Genomic DNA, 25,108 nt, shown 5'->3' on the forward strand with positions numbered 1-25,108 from the left:
TCTCAGTGCTCCACAAGGTACTGTTTTAATACAATAGTTTCTGATTTGTCATTTTCAAAACTTTTGTTCTGTATAATCAGGCCACTCTCTTCCACAGAAACATCTGAAGGAAGACTTAATGTCTGCAACTAATTTGATAAGTGAATAATTAAATAAAAACAAGATGAGAGCAATAATCACTGGATTTTAAAAAGATACCACAACTGCCAGTGAATTAGCAAACAGCTAAAAATGAAGATAGACTCACTCAACTCACAACAGATAACACATTTTTAGTTTCTTTTATATATAAATTTTTATTTTGGTCTGCAAAAAATATAAGAACATATACTGAACCATTTCTAAATACATATAAATAGATTTTGTGCAGCTATTTGAAGTCTTTTTACAAGCAAATTCAGAACACAAATATACATATGTCACAAAGAAACACATCAACTGCCTTAGGTTTGGGAACTCTAATTTACAGCTGCCACGATAAAGATAACTTTTGGATTATCATTGACAAACAAGCAGGTGACAAAAAAAATATCCTGAATAACATCTTTAAAAATGTGGAATCAACAATTCAGTAAAAGCTGGCAGTGGACTTCTACACATTAAAATAGACTGGTGGTATGGAAATATTGTGGAGGAGAAAGAAAAAAACCAACCACACACACACACACACACACACACACACACACACACACACACACACAGAGAGAGAGAGAGAGAGAGAGAGAGAGAGAGAGAGAGAGAGAGAGAGAGAGAGAGAGAAATATGTAAATGCAGAAACACCAATGTGAAGAATGTGCTTTTTTTTCCATCTCAGATGTTCAGTTACTCCAAACTTTGGCATGTGAATCAGTATAGTCATGACTATCTATCCAAGCAATACAATCATCAGAACAAGTTTTCTTGAAACATGCCTGTTTAACAACCACCCAGTCAAACACTCAGTTTATATCCAGAGTGAACTTTGAACATATTTTGCTGAAAATAAAAAATATAGTGACTTTCATTCCTCATAGAGGACAAAGGATGCCTGTAGTTGCAAAAGGGAGCTGAGCAATGGGTGGAAATTAACTAACCCATCAGTATGCAATGTACTCAAATGAATTCAGGATATTCTTTTAATCAAACCTCATTTAAGAAAAATTTGCTTCTCAATGTTTCTACAAAGAAGGCACATTTATTAATAAGTAACAATTAACACGACTCTACTGTGTTACTGCCCTCTATAACTTCTGGAAAATCAACAACATGGTGAAAAAATACTTCTTAGGCAGGTGTAAAATATAGTTGTTAATATAAATTTAGTAACTTGATCTGAAACACAGAAACACTTATTTTCATTTCACTGTTCAAAAAAGAAAAAGTGTCAACAGGTTATAGTAATATACACTATCACATTCACATCTATTATCTTGAAGTGAACCTTTCTTTGAAGAAGATGAAATACAACATTGGAAAACCTCTTCTAACTTCACCTCTGACTGTGGTATACACACAAGGAAAATATGAATGCGCATGCGTGCACTGCACACCCGCATGCGTGCCCACATGTACACCTGCGCGCGTGCGCACGCACATGCGCGCGCCCACACACACACACACACACACACACACACACACACACACACACACACACACACACACTCTTTGGTCACTTTTAAAACAAAGTTCCCTTCTGCAAAAAAGAGGTCTATTGTCAGTGGAGAAACTCATAGTCTGTCTCTTCACTGACCCACTCACTGCAAGCTTTGTAAAACATTATCATCTTTCACTTCACTTCACGGATTTGCATAGCATTAAAAAATTTCTTCTCAAAACCATTCCTTTTTTCCCTGTACCAAGACTTTGTTTGCCAAACACAGTTCTTGGAAATAACCTAGTTAGAGAATACGTGACTGCTTACTGCACAAAACATGAAAGTTTAGAGCATTTTTTTTACTACTTTGGTGAGCTGGTCCCTGAACAATGTTACCGAGGAAAAACACAAACAGAAGGAACACAAACTTTTTTTATGGTAACTTTATGCTTTTCATTTCTGATAATGCTATTTTTGTCTTTGTACTGCACTATACTAGTGAATCAAAATAATAATTAAGTAGAGAAATCATGTTTAAAAAGTTTTAAGAATTAAGAAAACACAGTAGTACTTCAAATAATACAATTTTCTACACTTCTGACAGACTGGAATGTAATTTTGTACAATTTTTCTGAATAATATATAACAACATGCCATATCATTAAAACTGTTCCTTGTTTTTCAAAAATTAAGTAGTTCCACTTCATTCAGCACTGATTGTAAGTTTAAAGAAAAAGGATCAAGATGTTCTGAAAACATACAATATACCTTTCTTGTTTCTTTTGGAAACGAGAATACTGAATGCTGTACATGTTTGTTGTACAATCAGTTATAATTTTTTTAAATGTATGTTCACTGTACTTCCATTTCAAAGGGCTAGTAGAGCATACTCTTAATCAGTAACTGCATAACAAATACTGAATCCAAAATTATGCATGTGCACTATACTCTTCCTTACACAAGTCTTTTGTTGAACTATAACAACAGCTGCTACTTACAATGCAAATCCAACAGACTGGTTAAGATCCTGTAACACAATTTCAGATTCATGAAGATGAAAGGCATTCTCATGCATTGTATGTCTAACCAAACACATACTGCAAGTACAATTATATCCTACCACTTCCATCTTGATGGGAACATGTTAACAAAAATAGCCGAGTCCTCATTAATGTGTGACTTTCTCAAAGTACTTCGCACACAGTGTTGCAGGCAATTACAGTATTTTCCCAATACATATTCTCATTTACTTGCAACATCTGTGGTATGTACGGTCTGATAGTAGTGAGCCAAAATTTTTTAGAACATACAAAGTGTGCGTCACCACTGCTGTACATTTCAACACAACTCTAACAATTTCTCACGTTTAATATCCAATCATTACATATAAGTAACCACAGACTCATTCCTTATCACACTGTTTAGGATCACACAAGACTGCTTCATAACCACCATAGAGAACTTTGCAGGACAAAGTTTCAGCAGTATCTAACATCCAATTAACAACTAGGATCCTAGGACAGCATACATGACACCTGAACAAAGTGGCACTTTTCATAAACTGCTTGCACCATCAACGTTCAAAAAAATTAGGTAATTAGCCATGAAAAATACACAGCAAAGTCACAGCCTTTCAGCAACCAGCAAAACATTACACTGAGCTCCTGTAATACTACTGGGAAGAAATAGAGGGTGCATCTCCTGTAATTGAAAGACGTTTCTGTGAAGGTTCTTCTTGAGAAAGAGCCCAGACCAGTTCAGCTCGTTCTTCTTGCGATAAGGTCTCCATGATGGCAGTAACCGCTGCTTCCAAGGCTCTGTCTGGGCATTCTGCCAGAGCAGATTTGATTCGTTGTACGACAGCTTCGTGCTTCATACTGCGCACATTGTGCCAGAATGTTGAGCCTTCCTGTAGCTGTTCAGTCAACCATTCTACCACAGCACTGTTGTTATCCCAAACGTATGCCTGAAAAACATTTTTCTTATGTTATGTTAATGTTTGTCACTATCAAAAATAGAACTCAAATGGAAGTAGCAGTCTGGAAAACATCTTTACAAATGAAGGAATAGTTTTTATAAATGTAAATATAAATTGCTTTTGCAAATTCAGAAGGTTAGCTATGAATATGAAGTGCCATAGCAGAAGGTAAAGGTTAGAATATGTCTTGAATTATTTTCTTCATCATTCCTGTCTCCCTGTTGTGACCAAAATACAGGGATTAGGGAAAACTAGTATGAACATTCATGACTACATGAAGCTTTCAGAACTGCATGAATCCTCCCAAGAATCAATATGCATGTATCTGCAATGACAGACAATGGTATTTTAAACAATTCCCACAAAGCAAGTGATAGATGCATGGGAAATCATGCTACTTCACTCCACTCCTGAGCTATTCAATCACTTCTCTGGAGTCTACAGCCAAGTGAGTGAATAGACTCACCTTGGAAGATCCACAACCTTGGAGGAAACAACGCCTACACTGTGGACCGGACATGGTCATCTAAAATGTTTCATAGAGCTTACCAGTAGCATTTTCTTCCAGAGTGATAGCAAGACTGGCTGAAAATAATTAGAGGACTGCCAAGACCATTACAGAGCTTCCAACAGGCATCAAAATTTAGTAGTGATAAGGGGGTAGGTCAACTGAAACGGTCATTACAGAGCTTCACAAATGGAATAATGATTACACTCCAGATGTTCACACTGAAACATGCCCTGAAGTAGGAAGCAAAACGTAAACTTCTGTCGACTAACTCGCAGAAATACCTAAAATGTTGGTCTTATGTTGAAACAGTAAACAGATGAAAACCATCTGTTCAGACTGTAAGTGACCATAACAACATCAAAATGCAGTTTGACAGAAGGCCAAAATACTAAATTCTTTATCCGAAATGGATTCGTTGAGGATGATCATACTGTAATTCCTTCTTTCAAGTACCACACAAAAATCAAAATGACATATTGATATAAGTGATCATAGGTCACAAAATCAACCAAAATTGTGCAACACATGAGAGACTTGATAGGGTAACTACTACAAGTGTCCAATACAAGAGGTCATGCAGGCCAGACGAAAAAGGCATGACCTCAGATGATGCACAGTTACAGACACATAAGGAAGTTTGCTATATGGACTGATATACTCCTTAGCTGTGAAGAAATTGACTCAATGAAAACAACTATACTATTATTCCTGTAGCAATCATGAGTCAATTGCAACTGTGTATGAGATGACTGGGAAGTGCAGTACCATTATTATAGTCAAGTCAGTCTAAGTAGATCGCTGACAGTTGCAGTGGGTTGGACACATCAACTTGCACCTACCTCAACCAATCACGTAACACAATTTTGTAAACACCCTTATGGCAATACCACAGTGTTGTCACAGCTATATAGACCACTACTGCTTTCACCTACAGCCACCAGCAATATGCACCTCTGGCAACAGTGCTGCAAGGGAGCTTCTTATACTGACTCCACTACAGTTCAGTTCATATTCTCCTGCATCTTATCTTACGGCAAAGCATAAACATCCATTAATAAGGTTTCATGACCAGACCAGTGAAATTACAAATTGTGCCAATATAGTTGCCAAATGTTAAATCTGTAACAAACTACAACTGCCCTGAAGCTCTAATCCTATGATAACATCTTGTACCTAGTCCATAAGTGAACCAGTTTTGTCTGTTAAAATCAGTTAACTTACTGAATGATTGCAATTTGAAAACTAAACTTAAATTCAATACCATTCAAAAATTTGCTCAATTTTAAAATAAAAACTTTTACTTTCAAATGTGATGCATTGTAATAAATACTTGTAGGTGCAATGCTTTGTTCATGGAAACAGTGTTGTTCCTGTATTGCTATGTTCATTTACGAGTGAAATATATTAATATTAAATAATTAGCATACAAAGTCCACGAAAAACGTGTGTGGTTCTGCTGGTGCCTAGCAGATTGTATTTTAGCCTAATTTTACACTTCTAACAAACTAGTTTGCAAAAGCTTGTGCCCTCATGGACTGGCAAACTTTCATATTTAGTGTAATCAAAAACCATCCAACTCAAATATGCATCTTTCAATTATCTGTTTCTGTGACACTGCAAATTAAGCCTTACTTCATAAGTGCAATGAATGATAACGGTTATGAAATGTTCGACAACACTTAAGATGACTGGGTTGACATGTCAAAAAAGAAGGAACATTTCAAACTGTTTGGGATCCCTGAACTCACATTCAGTGACAGCTTGAGTTTTGGCCCTTACCTCAGTGGCCCCTCTGTCCTCAATAAACCATCGCCGCAATCTGGCTTCTGCCTGGCCGACACTGAGGTCAGGCTGGATTTCCAGAAGCTTTGTTTTTAGCTCATTCTCCAACAAAAGCCGGCGTAATCTCCAATATAAAATACATCGAGATTTGCGCCATGGTACAATATCCTGATAAAATAAATACATTATGATTAGAGTAACATACAACATGTAAAACAGAGGAATATATATGAATCTAACTCACCAAATGGTACAGATGTTGAGCCATAGAGGGCATATAAACAATACTAAAGCCTTTGCTAACTTTTGGATGAATCTTATTTTGAGCTAGGGTACAAATACATAAAAAGTGTGTGAGAATGCCCTCCCTCCCCCAAACATATATATATATATGCGCCACACACACACACACACACACACACACACACACACACACACACAGCTTTTACAGGTAGTCATGATACTCCATTGGAAGCAGGACCGCATGTGAAAACCGTCATATTATGTACCAGCTCTATTGCAATTTTTGCACTGTATTTTATATGAGCAGCCAATGGCCTTACCACAGGGGTAACACCAGTTCCTGATAGATCACCAAAGTTTAGCACTGTAGGCTTGGCTAGCACTTGGAAGGGTCACCGTCCGGGTCTGCCAAGTGCTGTAGGCAAAAGGGTGCACTCAGCCTTTATGAAGCCAATTGAGGAGCTACTTGATTGAGAAGTAGCAGCATCAGTCTCGTAAACTGACAACTGGTTGATACCAATGGGCCTTCAAGGCCTGTTTGGACTTAGGATGGCGTTTGACCACCCATTGGTGAACTGTGCTTAGCATAACATGGTTGATTTCAATGGCTAATTAACAACCTCTGCCATCCTGATTTCCCCCCCCCCCCCTCCCTCTCTCTCTGAACAGCATACATGGGAGTTATCCTTGCAGTGCATCCTTCGTAAACATAATCCTCCTGCTCCTGGCCTCAATGTTCACTAGACATCTGCTCCATGTTCACCTCCATCTTTACTGTCCACATACTGCCACCACATACTCTTCTCCACAGTCTTCTACTAGTAAAATATGAACTTCCATGGCCGGAATTGTCATAATTAATAAAACAGCAAGCCAAGGTGTGAATCTGACATTGAACAAAGCTACGATCCCCCTTGAAAATGTCCTCCACATTTGGGGATGAAATGTCGTATTTTAAAGTGAAATCCCTTCGACCACGGCCTAACATCCTGGAATATTTTAGTAATTGTTAGACTCCTATTCCTCTGTTCTCCCTTCCCCTCCTAACTAAATGCTCCATGTCTTGTTATTGTCATCATATGCTGCACAAACTCACCAGTACCAGTTCTGCTGTTGCATTCGTATCCCATGCACCTACTGTCTCTGTCTGTCCTCTCCGGCATACCTGCTGCATCCCTCTGAACCATCAGCGACACCCCAATCCTACCTTCCACTCTCCATCTCCTTTCTCCCCTCACCTGCTTCACTCCCTAATCGAGCTGCAAAACTGCAGTCCCGGCATAGTGTTCTCAGCCAGCTTAATATTACTTTGTGTGTGTGTACTCTAGGTAAAAAAAAGATTCACCTGAAAGCTCACAAATATTTCAGTCTTGTTTATGTGCCTTTTGACATCAATTCATTGTATTGTTAACCTCAATCTTAAATTATTTATATTCCACCTGGACTTCATAACCATAAACATGTATAAAACCCATTAACAATGAAACCAGACTTACCTGTATAGTACCTTTCTCATGCATCCTCTCAGGAGTATCATGAAGGTCAGCGAAATGTACTGCTACTTGATGGTACATAGGTCTTAGGAAACGTTCTCTTTCACTTATTTTGTTCTCCAATATAACTTTCTCTTCGTTTGAAAGGTTGGGGGAGGACAACAGTTGGGACCGAAGCTGTCGAATCACTGGATCTAATCGCTGCATTGCTTTCACGATATCTTTCATACGGAACTTGATTTCCACAATTCCTTCTGGCTCCAACACACCACCCCTAAAATGTGAATGGAGGAGTTTAACACAACATTAAATAATTTTACAAACAATACTTATCCCCACACACATACACACACACGTGCGCAAACAAATGAGCGTATTAGGAAAGACTGTGCCAGTGGGGAACATGTAGGTGAGCATGCAGGGCCTGGTTGAGACCATGACCGTGGGAATGGCGGTGGATTGCACAAGTAATATAGAGCATGGGGAGTAGGAAGGGAATAGAAGAGAATGTTAGGTGTAAGTGGAGAGCAGAGATTAATGAAGACTGATGATTTGTGTGTGTGTGTGTGTGTGTGTGTGTGTGTGTGTGTGTGTGGAGAGGGGAGGGGGTGGGGGGAGCAGACAAAAACAGTATGTTAAATATGTTGAAAGGGAGTTCCCACTGGCACAATTTGAAAGAGCTGTTACTGGAGAAGGATCCACATGGCACAGGTTGCGATACATTTAGTTAAGAACACCACTTTATGTTTAGCAGGAGACTCTGTAACTGGGTAGTATTGTTGGTCATTGGCTACAATTTGGCAGGGCAATTCATGTGGGACAATAGTTTGTTCATGGTCATACACACATAAAACCATGTGCCGTGGCTGCAAAACTGGCAGATTATGTGTCTGTCATCTTCCTTCAATACTTGAGATTGTGCTGCATGCTATTATGTACACTTAACATGCATAAATACATTTGTGTGTATGTACTAGCAGTTAACATCTTTGGTTCCTGATCAACATCAGTACACAGACTGTACAGGATTTAGTTTTTGTTTTCACTTGGTAGATAAAACGTCAGACAACAATTTGAAAGGTGGTTCCCCAAGACACACAAATTTACAAATTAGTGAGGTAAAACCAGGTGTACCCTTGTCACATTTGTTGCAGTCATCTACATCAATAGATGTGAAATGTTCCTAGACATCTTTGTTGACATAGTGAGTCAAGGGTAAACAAAGGTTTTTTACAAAAAGTGATCCTATTCTTCAAAAATAACACCACATGAATGCCAGAACTCTTTCACAGAATGCTCCATCCGTTTCAACTGTTTTAGAGATGTGGACAGTCACCACATGAATACTAGTCATTGAACATTATGAATTATGACACAAGGAAGCTCACACATGTAATTTACAATGAAACAAATTTTCTTTCACTGAAATTTTCTTTTTTTAATACAGCAGCTTTTGAGAAATACCATGTAGTGTATGAGAAACCATGATCACAGATTAATTCCAAGAATGTTCTAACCGTATCAGACATTTTTTCTATGTATTATCCCACATGATACAGAAAACTCACCTACTCTCTGGATCAGCATACATCTCCATGTGACGAGGATTTATTGTTGGGTCAACTACAGCCCAGGCACCACCTCTGAGCTCACCATTTGGTGGAATATATATGATAATGGGCTGCTGGTACTCCCGGAGTCCATCCACAATATATGCTCCAAATTTGACTATCTGCTCATACATATCTGTGAAACATTTATTTTCATTTCATTGAGGTGAATCATAACAATTAAGTGTGATTATCCAACTACTCACTATTACACACCTAAGCTCAATAACATACTTCAAAATTGACGATAAGTTTAGTATTCGTTTTTGCTTACCTTTCATTCCACCAGAGAAACCTCTCCAGTTAGCAAAAATAAACAGTGGCAAATCTTCTTTGCTAAAATCTTGTATTGCCTGTGCAGTTTTATAGGCAGAATCTGGAAACCACACTTGACCTGCTTGCGATACAGTCTGAGAAAACATCAAATTACAAACACAATAATGTTAAATGATAAATGCAACAAATACGATTTAAAATGTGCTAAAAACTGTTTCTTATTATGTATTATCCACAATCATCTGCCAACCTTAGCTTCGGAATCAAGATTTGCAGGATCTGCTGGTAATGTCAGTTCCACTGTGCGTGTCTCTACAGCAATCACACCAACTGGAATTCCTCCCAAGCGTGCACGACCACAGACTACTGTCTGGGCCCACGGTCTCATGATCTCATCCCAACTGCCAGCATCAAAGAATCCAGATTCCCATTCGCCTGAATTTGCTGCAAAGTGGTAATATAAGTTACTTATGGACAAAGCAATTAACAGGTGCTGAAAATTATTTTCAAGTTAAAAAAAATAAAGAAAGAAAAGTAAGACTAATCATCACTGAACCTAGCGCTTTCATTTTCCATTGGTTGAAGTCAAAGCAAAAAATTCAAAGGAGAACTGTAAAGAAGAATAAGTATACATTATCAAAAAGTGAAACTGTATGTTACACATACAGCAACTACTGCTGAGCAGTGAGGTTTTAGAAATCACATTTTATTTTCTTTGTGTAAAACATAAAAGATGTAATTAAAACTCGGTAATCACACAGACACCCCCCTCATACAGAGTTACACAATCAGAACAATGAAGGCAAATCATAAACAAAGACAAAACCATAGGTAAGAGACTGGATTTAATCTCTGGTGTCAGTAACAGATGGATACGCACAACTTCCTAGTTACACAACACAAGTCAGACACAGTGAAAATGAAAATGGTTTTGTCATTTTCATTAACACTTTGGCGAATAAGCCCAAGTGCAACTTGGGGGCTACAGCACTGCATTCAAAGAACGATACTCAAGTATACCTCAGGCTGTGATTTTCAAGATACACGAGCCACCCATTGCTTGAAAACTGAACTAATTTAATATGAAAAATGCTGGAAAAGACAGACTGCTACTTACTGTACAGATGAAATGTTAAGTTGTAAACACACACAATTAAAAGACACTTACACGCAAGTTTTCAGCCGCAGACTTCATATGAGAAATATCCACGGACATCTTCCTACTTGTCACTTTTCAGGTGCTATCTTTTGTTGTAAATTTTTATAATTAATTTAAAAAAAAGTAGTGAACATAAGAGTTGGTGTCACAACTGAGCCACTGTAAGGTTGCCCCTCTCACGACATTAATGTTCGTACTCGTTCGGTTTTAGAGTTTGCTTCATTCTGCTACAAATATGTCACACTTGTTCAGTGAGCAATAAATTTTGGAAGCTCTAGAGGAAGAATCAACAATTCTGTACCGGAGGGAGAAACATCTGAGTGAGAACAATTTGAAGGAGGTTTGTATTCAGGTAAGATATAATCTGTTACAATTTTTTGTTGCTAGCGTTGTTGTTACAGACACTGCTGCCATAATTACAGTTTATTTCTGTTTTGTTTGTATTCATCTTCTCTCTTCAAGAGATGAATCTCATGACAAATCAGCATAAAATATTGGTTTCAGAGAAGATGCTACTGCAAAAGCAAGGAAGAAAGCAACAAGCTAGTATTGCCCTGATTGCAATATACCTCTCTGCATGCTAGAATACTTCAGACTTCATACAAAAGCCAGCTAGCTGCAAAACTGCTCGAGAGCTCACACCACACCTTTTTTACAGAAAAATTTAATTTCAGAATACGATTCAGTTGTCAGTTGCACGATTATTTTTCATTTTGCTTTACCAATTAATCTGTTATTTTCAGAAGCCTACAAAGGATATCTGAAGATGATGGATTAATCTGATGAAATCGGTAAAATGGTAAATCGAATAAAAAATAATTGTGCAACTGACAGCTGAATTTTATTCTGAAATACATACTTCAGTTGCTGAGAAAATAACAGCTATGAATAAAATCAGGAAAATTATACGTTGTGTCATCATTTGTAGTCTATCAGTGAACTAAAATAAAATAAACCTTGAAGCTTGGACTTTATGTGTATTATCCTTTACGATATATGAAACACAGATGTGCCAGTAACATTTTAAATAATAACATAAATGGTTGGTTTCCTGGAGCTGAATTTTTTCTAAGTGGCTGTATCGTAAAGTGTTAATACTTCACACTTTTTTATTCCCTTCAAGCTCCGAGTTGGAGGACATCTGTTGCTACCTGACGAATAGCATTCAACCTGTGTTCGAAGAGTTTCTCGTGTTGTGTGGAGGCTAGCAAGCTTCAAAAGTGAGTGTTCAGACAATTGCTATAAAAATATTTGAAACAATCAACTTGTAAATAAGTAACAGGATTACATTTGACATCCATGATCTATGGGACTTAGAAAATATGTAGCTAATATCCCACCCCCCACCACACCAAAGAACCATGGACCTTGCCGTTGGTGAGGAGGCTTGTGTGCCTCAGCGATACAGATAGCCGTACCGTAGGTGCAACCACAACGGAGGGGTATCTGTTGAGAGGCCAGACAAACATGTGGTTCCTGAAGAGGGGCAGCAGCCTTTTCAGTAGTTGTGGGAGGGAACAGTCTGGATGATTGAATGATCTGGCCTTGTAACATTAACCAAAATGGTCTTGCTGTGCTGGTACTGAGAACGGCTGAAAGCAAGGGGAAACTTACAGCCGTTATTTTTCCCGTGGGCATGCAGCTTTACTGTATGGTTAAATGATGATGGCATCCTCTTGGGTAAAATATTCCGGAGGTAAAATAGTCCCCCATTCGGATCTCCGGGCGGGGAATACTCAAGAGGACGTCGTTATGAGGAGAAAGAAAATTGGTGTTCTACGGATCGGAGTGTGGAATGTCAGATCCCTTAATTGGGCAGGTAGGTTAGAAATTTTAAAAGGGGAAACGGATAAGTTAAAGTTAGATATAGTGTGAATTAGTGAAGCTACTACAAACAGCACAGTGAACACATTACTGTGGCCAAGATAGACACGAAGCCCACGCCTACTACAGTAGTACAAGTTTATATGCCAACTAGCTCTGCAGATGACGAAGAAATTGAGGAAATGTATGATCAAATAAAAGAAATTATTCAGATAGTGAAGGGAGTTGAAAATTTAATAGTCATGGGTGATTGGAATTCGGTAGTAGGAAAAGGGAGAGAAGGAAACATAGTAGGTGAATATGGATTGGGGCTAAGAAATGAAAGATGAAGCCGCCTGATAGAATTTTGCAAGAATCATAAAAGAAGTTTGTATACATGGAAGAAGCCTGGAGATACTAAAAGGTATCAGATAGATTACATAATGGTAAGACAGACATTTAGGAACCAGGTTTTAAATTGTAAGACATTTCCAGGGACAGATGTGGACTCTGACCATAATCTATTGGTTATGGACTATAGATTAAAACTGAAGAAACTGCAAAAAGGTGGGAATTTAAGGAGATGGGACCTGGATAAACTGACTAAACCAGAGATTGTACAAAGTTTCAGGGAGAGCATACAGGAGAATTGACAGGAATGGGGGAAGAAATACAGTAGAAGAAGATTGGGTAGCTCTGAGGGATGAAGTACTGAAGGCACCAGAAGATCTAGTAGGTAAAAAGACGAGGGCTAGCAGAAATCCTTGGGTAACAGAAGAAATATTGAATTTAATTGATGAAAGGAGAAAATATAAAAAATGCAGTAAATGAAGCAGACAAAAAGGAATACAAACATCTCAAAAATGAGATCAACAGAAAGTGCAAAATGGCTAAGGAGGGATGGCTAGAGGACAAATGTAAGGATGTAGAGTCTTATCTCACTAGGGGTAAAATAGATACTGCCTACAGGAAAATTAGAGAGACCTCTGGAGAAAAGAAAACCACATGTATGAATATCAAGAGCTCAGATGGAAACCCAGTTCTAAGCAAAGAAGGGAAAGCAGAAAGGTGGAAGGACTGTATAGAGAGCCTATACAAGGGCGATGTACTGGAAATGGAAGAGGATGAAGATGAAGACGAAATGGGAGATACAATACTGTGTGAAGAGTTTGACAAGAGCACTGAAAGACCTGAGTCGAAGCAAGGCCCCGGCAGTAGACAACATTCCACTGGAACTACTGACGGCCTTGGGAGAGCCAGTCCTGACAAAACTGTAATACCCTCAGACTTCAAGAAGAATATAATAATTTCAATCCCAAAGAAAGCAGGTGCTGACAGATGTGAAAATTACTGAACTATCAGTTTAATAAGTCACGGCTGCAAAACATTAACGCGGGTTCTTTACACATGAATGGAAAAACTAGTAGAAGCCGACCTCGGGGAAGATCAGTTTGGATTCCATAGAAATATTGGAACACGTGAGGCAATACTGACCCTACATCTTATTTTAGAAGCTAGATTAATGAAAGGCAAACCTATGTTTCTAGCATTTGTAGACTTACAGAAAGCTTTTGACAATGTTGACTGGAATACTCTCTTTCAAATTCTGAAGGTAGCAGGGGTAAAATACAGGGAGCGAAGGCTATTTACAATGTGTACAGAAAGCAGATGGCAGTTATAAGAGTCAAGGGGGCATGAAAGGGAAGCAGTGGTTGGGAAGGGAGTGAGACAGGGTTGTAGCCTATCCCTGATGTTATTCAATCTGTATATTGAGCAAACAGTGAAGGAAACAAAAGAAAAATTCGGAGTAGGTATTAAAATCCATGGAGAAGAAATAAAAACTTTGAGATTCGTCGATGACATTGTAATTCTGTCAGAGACAGCAAAGGACTTGGAAGAATAGTTAAACGGAATGGATAGCGTCTTGAAAGGATATAAGATGAAAATAAACAAAAGCAAAACAAGGATAATGGAATGTAATCGAATTAAGTCGGGTGATGCTGAGGGAATTAGATTAGGAAATGAGACACTTGAAGTAGTAAAGGAGTTTTGCTATTTAGGGAGTAAAATAACTGATGGTGGTCAAAGTAGAAAAGATATAAAATGTAGACTGGCAATGACAAGGAAAGCGTTTCTGAAGAAGAGAAATTTGTTAACATTGAGTATAGATTTAAATGTCAGGAAGTTGTTTCTGAAAGTATTTGTATAGAGTGTAGCCATGTATGGAAGTGAAACATGAACGATAAATAGTTTCAACAAGAAGAGAATAGAAGCTTTCGAAATGTGGTGCTACAAAAGAATGCTGAGGATTAGATGGGTAGATCAAATAACTAATGAGGAAGTATTGAACAGAATTGGGCAGAAGAGGAGTGTGGCACAACTTGACTAGAAGTAGGGATCGGTTGGTAGGACATGTTCTGAGGCATCAAGGGATCACCATTTTAGTATTGGAGGGCAGTGTGGAGGGTAAAAATCATAGAGGAAGACCAAGAGATGAATACACTAAGCAGACTCAGAAGGATGTAGGTTGCAGTAGGTACTGGGAGATGATGAAGCTTGCACAGGATAGAGTAGCATGGAGAGCTGCATCAAACCAGTCTCAGGACTGAAGACCACAACAACAACAACAACAACAACAACAACAACAACCCTCAGTTACTCTTTTATATTTATAACAATTTTATGCATTTCAAATTATTTATGGAATGTTAAACAACTGGAGACACACAAAAACACCACACACAAGTGTAGCCTTGTCAGCTCAGTAATATAGCTGCTCTTCAGTCATTAAAATCTAGTATAATGAAACACATCTGCCACATACTCAGTGCAAACAGATGGATACTCTTGCAGGATAAAATTCAGTGTATCAAGAGGATAGTATCCTGACTGAATGCAGGTCAAAATTTCTTAATCACTTAGAATAGAATCTACAAATGGTTCAAATGGCTACGAGCACTATGGGACTTAACTTCTGAGATCCTCAGTCCCCTAGAACTTAGAACTACTTAAACCTAACTAACCAAAGGACATCACACACACCCATGCCCCAGGCAGGATTCGAACGTGTGACCATAGCAAGCGATTGCGCGGCTCCAGACTGTAGCGCCTAGAACCGCTCGGCCACCCTGGCCGGCATAGAATCTACAGCTACATAATAAAATTATTATGGAAACTGATGTCATTAATTTCTCTGCAATGTCAAAATAAATCGCATTCACAATCTTACCAGGAATTTCACTCTGGCACCCAAAATAAGAAACTTTCTTTTTACTGCTAAGCATGACCATGGATCTTGCCTCTAAGTGTTTTCCCTCACACTCGCAACTTGAACTACCATCACCACACCCACAGGACCATCCACTGTGGTCATCTCCAAGAATTACTTGGAACCAGCATGGTTTCATCACCTTTTCTACAGAGATATTTTACTCAAATCAGCTGATACGACCAGAGTACAGTCCCAATTTATCCAACTCCTGCCTTCTTCTAAGGACACACAAAGTTAATCATTCTGACCATATAACAGTTATAGGCATCAAAACACCAACTGCACGGGTTTTTACTATGGCTGATGCAACATGTACAACCTGTTTCTCAAGGGTTTCCATAATACCACAATCTGTGTTTGCCCCACTCCTATAACACAAACACTCCCCACATACAGGTACTGCCTTTCACTGAACAATGTTTTTAGGGGTAGGTATCAGTTTTAACAAACCTTTGGAATTCTATGTAGTGAAGAAATTTTGACCCTTTTTTAATATTGGACACAGGATTCATCAATTTGCACTAAATGTGTGGCACATGTATTTAAATATACCGAATTTTAATTACTCGGGAGCAACTATTTCACTGGACAGCCAAGCCTACAGTTTTTTGAAGCTCATCCCCTATATTATTCTTCCTACATGACCTATTGCCAACCACTAAACTATCAGCAAGATGAATGAATATTGGTAACACACGAGGACATGTCTCTGATCACAGATTTTTCCTTCTAGCACTAGTATACCGGAACTTCACACATGGAATATTGCTTGGTTACCTACCACTCACTTGGGCTCAACTTAATGTCAATTGCTCATGCTACTACTTTCCTCTTTCTCATTTCCTTTGTGATCCACCTCATCACACTTATTTCCATTATACCCAATCACTTTTTCTTGGAGATGTGCTTTGATTTTGACTATTCACTGTTTGTTACTTCTGTCCTTTTTTCTGTTGCCCTGCATTTTTCTCTTACCTATTTATTTTCTGCATGCCCTCTTCCGAATTATCAACTGCCCTTTTTGCCACTTTTAACGTTTCATCAGTATTAGCCTTCCCTTGTTAATTTCCCAACCTTGAATTGTTATTTTCTTGATAATTCATTCCTGAATAGTCTGATCTTCTGTTGTCCTCTTCCCTCTCTAGGCAGTAAGCAGAACCTTGATTCTGGTTCTAATAATTTAGTGTTTATATAAATCTGTATCTGCTGCCATTCACATACTGTAATCACTGGTGGAGATTTTAATTATCCAACAATTAGTTGGGAAAATTACAGTTTTGTTAGTGGTTGGCATGACAAGACATGCTGTTAAACTTTACTACATGCCTTCTCAGACAACTACCTAGAAATGATAGTTAGCAACCCCACTCATTATGGAAATATACTGGATCTAATGGCAACAAATAGACCCAACCTCTCTGAGGATGCCTGTATTTAAAGTGTCATCAGTGACCATGACGTAGTTGTGGCAACAATGATTACTAAAGTACAGAGGACAACTAAAACAAGCAAAAAGATATATATGCTCAGTAAACTAGACAGAAAATCAGTAGTGTCGTATCTCAATGAGGAACTCTGGCTTTAAAAGAATAGTTGGCCATGTACTGGATAGATATGTACCCAGTAGAACAGTCAATAATGGGAGGGAACTTCCATCGTATACTGTCATTATAAAGAAACAAACCTTACTGCATAACAGGTGTAAAACAAAGCATAGGACTATAGACAGAGAAATGCTGAATGAAACACATCTGGCTGTATATAGAGTAATGTGTGATGCCTTCAATGGCTACCTAAGCAGAATATTGTCAAGTGGGCTGTCACAGAACTCAAAGAAATTCTGGTTGTATGTAAAGGCCGTTAGTGGCACCAAAGTTGGCATCCAGTCCCTTGTGAATGAGACAGAAACTGAAATTGAGGATAGCAAAGCAAAAGCTGAAATACTTTACTTCATTTTCCAGTGTTCCTTTACAAAGGAAAAACCACGAGAATTGCTACAATTTAATCCTTTTACCACTGAAAAGGTGTTGAGAAACTGCTGACATCATTAAAATTGAACAAAACTCCAGGCCCCGATGGAATTCCTGTCAGATTCTGTACCGAATATGCGGCTGAGTGAGCCCCTCTTCTAACTATAATCTTATAACTATAGTATATAATATATATATATATATTATATATAATAACTATAATATAAGTCATAGAGCCCTTAAACAAAAAATTGTGTCCAGTTCGAATAAGGCACAAGTCACATTTGACTACAAGAAGGGTAGTACAAGTGATCCACAAAACCACTGTCCACTATCCTTGACATCAATTTATTGTTGAATATTAGAACATATTCTGAGCTCAAAAATAATGAGGTCTCTTGGACAGAATGACCTCCTCAATGTTACCCAGCATGGATTTTGTAAACATCAATCATGTGAAACTCAACTCGCACTTTCCTGACAACATACTGAATGCTTTAGATCGAGGCAACAAGGTAGTTGCAATATTTCTTGCTTTTCGAAAAGCATTCCACTCAGTACCACACCAACACTTGTTGTCAAAAGTACAATCATATGAGGTATCAAGCAAAATTTGAGACTGGACTGAGGACTTTTTGGTATGGAGGACACAGAATGTTATCTTGGATGGGGAGTCATCATCCGATGCAGAAGTAACTTTGGACGTGCACCAGGGAAGTATGCTGGGACCCATATTGTTCATGTTGTATATTAAATGACCTTGCAAACAATATTAATGGTAAAAACATGCTTTTTGCAGCTGATGCAGTTATCTATAATGAAGTACTATCTGGAAGAAGCTGCATAAATATTCAGTCAGATCTTGATAAGATTTCAATGTAGTGCAGAGACTGGCAACTTACTCCAAGTGCTCAGAAACGTAAAACTGTGAACTTCACAAAATGAAATAACATAATATCCTATGACTATAACATCAAGTTACTGCTGGAATCGGCGGCCAACTCATAAATACCTGGGTTTAACACTTTGTAGGGATATGAAATGAAATGCTCACACTGGTTCAGTCGTGGGTAAAGCAGGTGATAGACTTCAGACTATTAGTAGAATATTTTGGGAGTTCAATCAGTCTGCCAAGGAGATAGTTTACAAATCACTCATGCAACCATTTCTAGAATATTGCTGACGTGTGTTGAACCCTTATCAGATAGGACTGACAGGGAATCTTGAATGTATACAGAGAAGGGCAGAATGAATGGTCACAGGTTTGTTTAATTCATGGGAGAGGGTCACAGAGACACTGAAGGAGCTGGTCTGGAAGACTCTTTAAGATTGATGTACACAATTCCGAGAAAGTCCATTAACAAAATTTCAAATGATTACTCTAGGACTATATTACAACCCCCTAAGTAATGCTCACACAGGGACCATGAGGATGAGATTAGAATAATTACTGCACACACAGACACATTCAATCAATCATTCTTCCTACACTCCATATGTGAATGGAATACAAAGAAAACCTAATAACTGGTACAATGCAACGTAGCCTCTGCCAAGCACCTCACTGTGGTTTGCAGAGTATAGATGTAGATGTAACTGAGCAGACTGTTCTTTTTATGTTTGGTATGAACTGTAGCTTTTTAAAACAATTTTTCTTTTACATATTCTACCATTCACTTCTCCTTTACCAGTTCTGCTACAAACCAATAATTACACTGCACTATATGTGCACTGGGAAAATTGATTTGTTTTTATAAGAACCTGTTACATAGGAATTGATAAGTTTTGTAAATTGTGATTAGGGTCATACATCACCACAAAAGTCCTTTACTTTACTGCAAGCTTTAGAAAACTACTAATATTACTGCATCAAACAGACAGGTTTATATGGAATTATAGATTGTTGGCACTGCAACATAAGTCACCACATGTGAGCATAATTTTAATAGTGACTGAATGGTAACAGAGCCCACGAATATGTAAGCTTTTTACCATAAGAGAATATTGTTATTGTGTGCTTTACATCAATGTCAATTTTGATGTAGCTATCCATGTAAGTCTATCTTTTGTATGCCTCTTCATCTCTGCATAACTATTGGAACAAACATTCTATTGAAGCTATTCACTGTAGTCAGGCCTTCGTCTCGCTCTACAAGTTTTCTCTCCCAAAAACACACACACACACTTACCTCCAACTCCAAATTACAAGGGTGGTTTGTAAAGTTCTCGGAATCACCACGATAAGTCAGTGCTAGCGCAACGAGTTGTTCATGTGACATTCATTGGATTGTTGCCTGTAAACACGTGCCACATCAGTGCTCTGGGAAGAGAGCTTTGGCAGTGACATGGCTTTGTTGTTATTGTTGTTGTTGTTCACAAGTAGTTATTTGCAAAGATGGAAAAAAAAATCTACATTCGAGCAATGATTAAGTACTTCGTAAAGAAAGGTATGAAAGCTAAGGACATTCATGCTGAATTCCAGAACACACTGGGGAATCTGCTCCTTCATATTCAACTGTTGCCAAGTGGATGGAAGGAATTTAAATTTGGTCGGGACAGCTTAGATGATGATCTGCACATTGGTTGGCCAAGATGTGTCACTATTCCAGGCATCATTGCAAAAGTGCTCAAAATGTTCATGGAGGATCGCCAATTTAAAGTGCATGAAATTGCTCATGCTTGCCAAATGTCATCTGAAAGGGTATATCAAATTTTAACTGAAGAATTATAAATGAAAAAATTGTCTGCAAGATGGATGCCGTGGATCTTGAGACGCGTCTGCACACATGTGCCATTGTCATGCCAAAATTACACGAACTAAGGTATGAATTGTTGCCACACCCACCTTACTCACCTGATATGTCTTCGTCAGACTTCCATCTCTTCCCAAAACTGAAAATTTTTTTTGGTGGATGAAGATTCACTTCAAACAAAGAATTGGTAGCCGGAGTTGATAACTATTTTACAGGCCTGGAGGAAACTGATTTTTAAGATGGGATCAAGGCACTGGAACATTGTTTGACCAATTGCATTAATCTATAAGGAGACTACATTGAAAAATAAAAAAGTTTCCGTGATTTAAGTACTTTTTCTCTATTCCATTCTGAGAACTACTCAAACCACCCTCATAATTATCTATGATGCCTCAAAATGTGTCCTATCAACCTATTCTCAAGTTGTGCCATGAATTTCTTTTCTTCCAATTTCAGTATCTCTTCACAGATTATCTGATATACCTATCTATTCTTCAAAAATTCTTTTGTAACACCTCATTTCAAAATCATTTATTCCATTCTCATTTGTAATACTTATTGTTCATTTTTTACTCCCTTATAGGCTATACACCAGACAAACATCTACAGAAAAGATTTCCTAACATTTTAATTATGTTTGATGTTAACACATTCCACACACTTCTCTTTGGCTGTTGCTATTGCTGGTCTGCGTTTTGGTCATCATCATTAGTTATTTTGTTATTGAAATAGGAACTTTTAGAGTCACATTTCTTAATATAAACCCCTCAAGCAGCAACTAATTTAATTTAGTCAACTTAATTCATCTTATAATCTCTTTTTCAAGATACTATTCATTCCATTCAACAGAAATTCCAAGTCCTTTGCCACTTCTGACAGTACCGGCAAACTTAGTTTCTATTTCTTCTCCCTGAACTTTAATTCCCTATTAAAACTTTTCTTCAGTTTCCTTTTGTACCTGTTCAAAGTACGATTCTGTCTCACTTCTTTCTAAACCACTGTTTTCCTTTCATGTTCTTGAACTCTTATAAATGTTATCTGGTTTCTGGACAAGTTGCAGGTAACCTTTCTGTTCCTGTACTTTACTCCCGTTAAATTCAGAATTTCCAATAAACATTATCAAAAGCTGCTTCTGAACCTACAAATGCTATGAACGTAGGTTCAATTTTTTTTTTTTACACCTACCTTCTAAATAGAAGGGCTAATAATGCCTCGCATATTTCAACATTTTCCTGAAATGTAAATGAATGTTTTCCCAGATCATCTCCTAGCAGCTGTAAAAAGAATATTAATCAAAAATTTTGTTCATTATACGAAAACTACTCCATTTTAAAAGGTGGTGCAGGTAACTTTTCTTTCTATTGATTCAATTTGCTTACTGATCCAGAATGAATTTTCACTCTTCAGCAGACTGTGCACTGATATGAAACATCCTGGCAGATTAAAATGGTGTGCTGGACCGGGACTGAAACCCAGGACCTTTGCTTTCATGAGCAAGTGCTCTACCAATTGGTCGAGTCCCAGACTGGCACACAATTTCAATCTGACAGGAAATTTCATATCAGTGCACACATGTTGAAGAGTAAAATTTCATTCTGGAAACAATCCTCCAGGCTGTGCTTAAGTCCTGTCCCCGCAATATTCTTTGTTTCCCAAGAGTGCCAATCCCAAAGTTTTGCAGGAGAACTTCTGTGAAGTTTTGCATATAAAAGATGAGGTACTGGTGGAAGTAAAGCTGTGAGGACAGGTGACTCATGTTCGGGTTGCTCCGTTAGTAGAGCACTTGCCCACAAAAGACGATGATCTCAGGTTGGAGTCCTGGTCTTGCTTATTGATCTTTACATTTTTATATATAGCAGCTTGCGAACAATGTAAAAAGCAGTTTCATGTTTATTAGTATAATATTACAACTTACTTGGCGAAGGCCTTCCAGCAAGCATCCACCTCGGGTCATAGGGTGCCTTAGTTGGCATGTACGTAACTTCTCTCTCTATTGGATCAACTGGCTGAATGATCGGCAGTGGCGATTGCTTATCCTAAACACACATAACATCATGCAATACATGAACTTGCCAGCAAAATGCTTGGAGTTATGACGACACTGTCAAGTGAACTTAGTTATTTATGCAAATCTTTTTAAAAAGACAAGATATTTACATGAAAAATTTAGTTATAACAAGAAAGTAAAATGTACATTTATAGTGCACAGAGAAGCTAGTGTTAGAATTAGAACATTTAGTATTTAGCAAGACTTCCTTTTTCAGTATTATGCCTCATGTGCCAAAAAGAGAAATATTAGTTTTGAATATTGGAAAATCCAAGAGGGAATAATATTAGTTTTCAAAGCACAGTGAAGGAAACTGTGATATCAGTGATGTCTCTCTATTTATATAAATAATTTAGGAGTAAAGGTAACAACTCACTGAATAGCAGAGATACTGAGCAGACAAACAAAACTGAAATTTTAACTATCCTGCTTTCAGCCCCCCCCCCCCCCCAAACACACACACACACACACGAAATAGCATTTGGTCAAAAGCTAGTGATGAAGATTTCACTCTTGTTTGCGTGTCTAGTACACTCAATGCCTTTGATATTTGTTGAGCTGTTACTTTTACTGCTAAATTAGTTATGCACTGCCAGAACTTTCCATACCATACTTGATACTTAGTAAACCATAAACTTCATTAAACAAGAAATTTGGTGACCGATTGATTTATAAAACATATTCTCAATTTTTTTTTAATTTAATTGTTTTTTATTAAGTTACATTATTTCATCAGCTGATCTACAAACAAAACATGCCTTGGGAGATAGAACATACCTTGGGAACATATGAGAGCCACTTCAGAATCGTGTAGATACCATCCAGATCTCTCGACTCAGTCTTGTGTGAAACACCATTATTGTACATTATCTGTGTGCCACCGAGTTGATTATTTGAAGCATAAACCTCACGCCCCAACAACTGAAAGGGAAATATTTTTATTTTTTGATGTGCAAAACAAATACTAGGTTTTATCTGCTTTTAGGTGTGTCACTGATACAGTACAAAACAAATGTGTTATTTGGAAGATCTCTCCCCACCAATTTGTAGCTTCAATTAACTAAGGAGATGACGAAATTAAACACCTGTGTTCCCCTTGGACTGTTTGGATTCTGTGCAGGCTTACCATCCTTTTTATCTGTTCTGATGAAACAAAGAAACCACATGCTTTATCTTTGTTTTCTTATGTGTCATTGGCCATTAAAATTGCTACACCAAGATGTGTAAAAACTGACAAAACTTTACTTACATCTATCCAAAACAGTAGAAAAAAATATACATTTTAATTTGGTGATAATTTAATACACAGAGCTGCCACCTCTGGCAGCAACAATGGCTTTTACACAGGTGGGCATAGAGTTGAGCTGAGATTGGTTGTCAGATATGGGTATGTATTTTCATGCTACTTCAACTAGGCCAGATCTCACCGACCACAGTGACTGGCGAGTGGCGATGTGCTAGGGCAACAGTCAAATACCCTCTACACAGAGGCAATTCAGAATAGCACAGGCAATATGCAATCTTGTGTTATCTAGACAGCCACTGACCTTAACAGATCAGAAATGAAATTACAAGCTACGCAAACAAGACTTGATCATGTTGTGTGTCCAATGGCACCCTGTATCATCACACCAGGTGCTGGGCCTATATGACAATGACTACATGAATATGGCAACATCTGTCATCATTGGAGCTCACAAATATGGATACATCCACTGGGATCCTGTATGCAGAACTGTGTCCACGCCACTGCTGGCACACCTCTCTCTGATGCTGAAACAAGGGAAGTTGCAATAATGGTCACTGCTCTACCTGTTTGTGGCACTCCATATGCCATGACATTGTATAGATGCTTGCCTTGCTACAACCAAGCTTAATTCCTGAGAGGGGTTTACAATCCTCCACAACTGAGTGAAAAATGTGCCTGTCATCTCGGACACTAGATGCATGGCGCCATTTGAGATCTATATGGCACTGATTATGGCCCTCCAGAACCCACCGATTCCATATTCACTTGACAGTCACGGGATCCTGAAAAAGCTAGCAGCAATATCACAGAATGGAATATACCATGGTACCAACAGGCCATAATCCTGTCGTCTTCTTAGTCAGGCATGTGGTGGTAGCCATCTATCCTCCTCACACAAGGCATAACATTTCATAAACAAGCAACATTCACAGGTGTCCAGAGTGAAATTTTCACTCTGTAGCAGAGTGTGCATTGATATGAAACTTCGTGGCAGACTAAAACTGTGTGCCAGACCAAGACTCAAACTCAGGACCTTTGTCTTTCATCAGCAAGTGCTCTACTGAGCTACCCAACCATGACTCATCCTCAACGAGGTCATGAGCTGTGCTTGGGTAGCTCAGTCAGAAGAGCTCTTTGCCATGAAAGGCAAAGGTCCCAAGTTCCAGTCTCAGTCTGGCACATGGAAGTTTCAACATTCAAACGTGAAACCCTAACATAAATAATGTAGAAGGAATTACTCCTACCTATTTTGTGCAATTGTGCTGAAATACTAATCATTTGTGTATCCAAGCATGTAATATGCTTCAGCCAAACTAGACATTTGTTGCACGTGGAATACATGGGGTTGCAATTTTAATGGCCAGCAGTGGAATTACATTCTTCACCTTTT

General features: G+C 38.2%; 1 protein-coding gene across 8 annotated transcripts in view; it reads right to left on the reverse strand.

Moving 5' to 3' along the window:
- Positions 1-275: 275 nt before the first annotated feature.
- The window catches only part of LOC126285378 (acetyl-CoA carboxylase), a 385,520-nt gene continuing 360,687 nt past the window's right edge, over positions 276-25,108 (reverse strand). For all 8 annotated transcript variants that reach the window (XM_049984706.1, XM_049984707.1, XM_049984705.1 and 5 more), the window contains 8 exons: positions 23,247-23,390; positions 22,338-22,458; positions 9,717-9,910; positions 9,465-9,600; positions 9,149-9,326; positions 7,584-7,854; positions 5,842-6,012; positions 276-3,539 (listed from right to left, as the gene is read on the reverse strand). In XM_049984706.1, the coding sequence (XP_049840663.1) occupies positions 3,246-3,539; positions 5,842-6,012; positions 7,584-7,854; positions 9,149-9,326; positions 9,465-9,600; positions 9,717-9,910; positions 22,338-22,458; positions 23,247-23,390 (1,509 nt within the window). In that variant the 3' untranslated portion in view covers positions 276-3,245. The remainder of the gene's footprint in view (positions 3,540-5,841; positions 6,013-7,583; positions 7,855-9,148; positions 9,327-9,464; positions 9,601-9,716; positions 9,911-22,337; positions 22,459-23,246; positions 23,391-25,108) is intronic.

This window comes from Schistocerca gregaria, chromosome 8 (genome assembly GCF_023897955.1).
Source record: "Schistocerca gregaria isolate iqSchGreg1 chromosome 8, iqSchGreg1.2, whole genome shotgun sequence".
Lineage (NCBI taxonomy): Eukaryota > Metazoa > Arthropoda > Insecta > Orthoptera > Acrididae > Schistocerca > Schistocerca gregaria.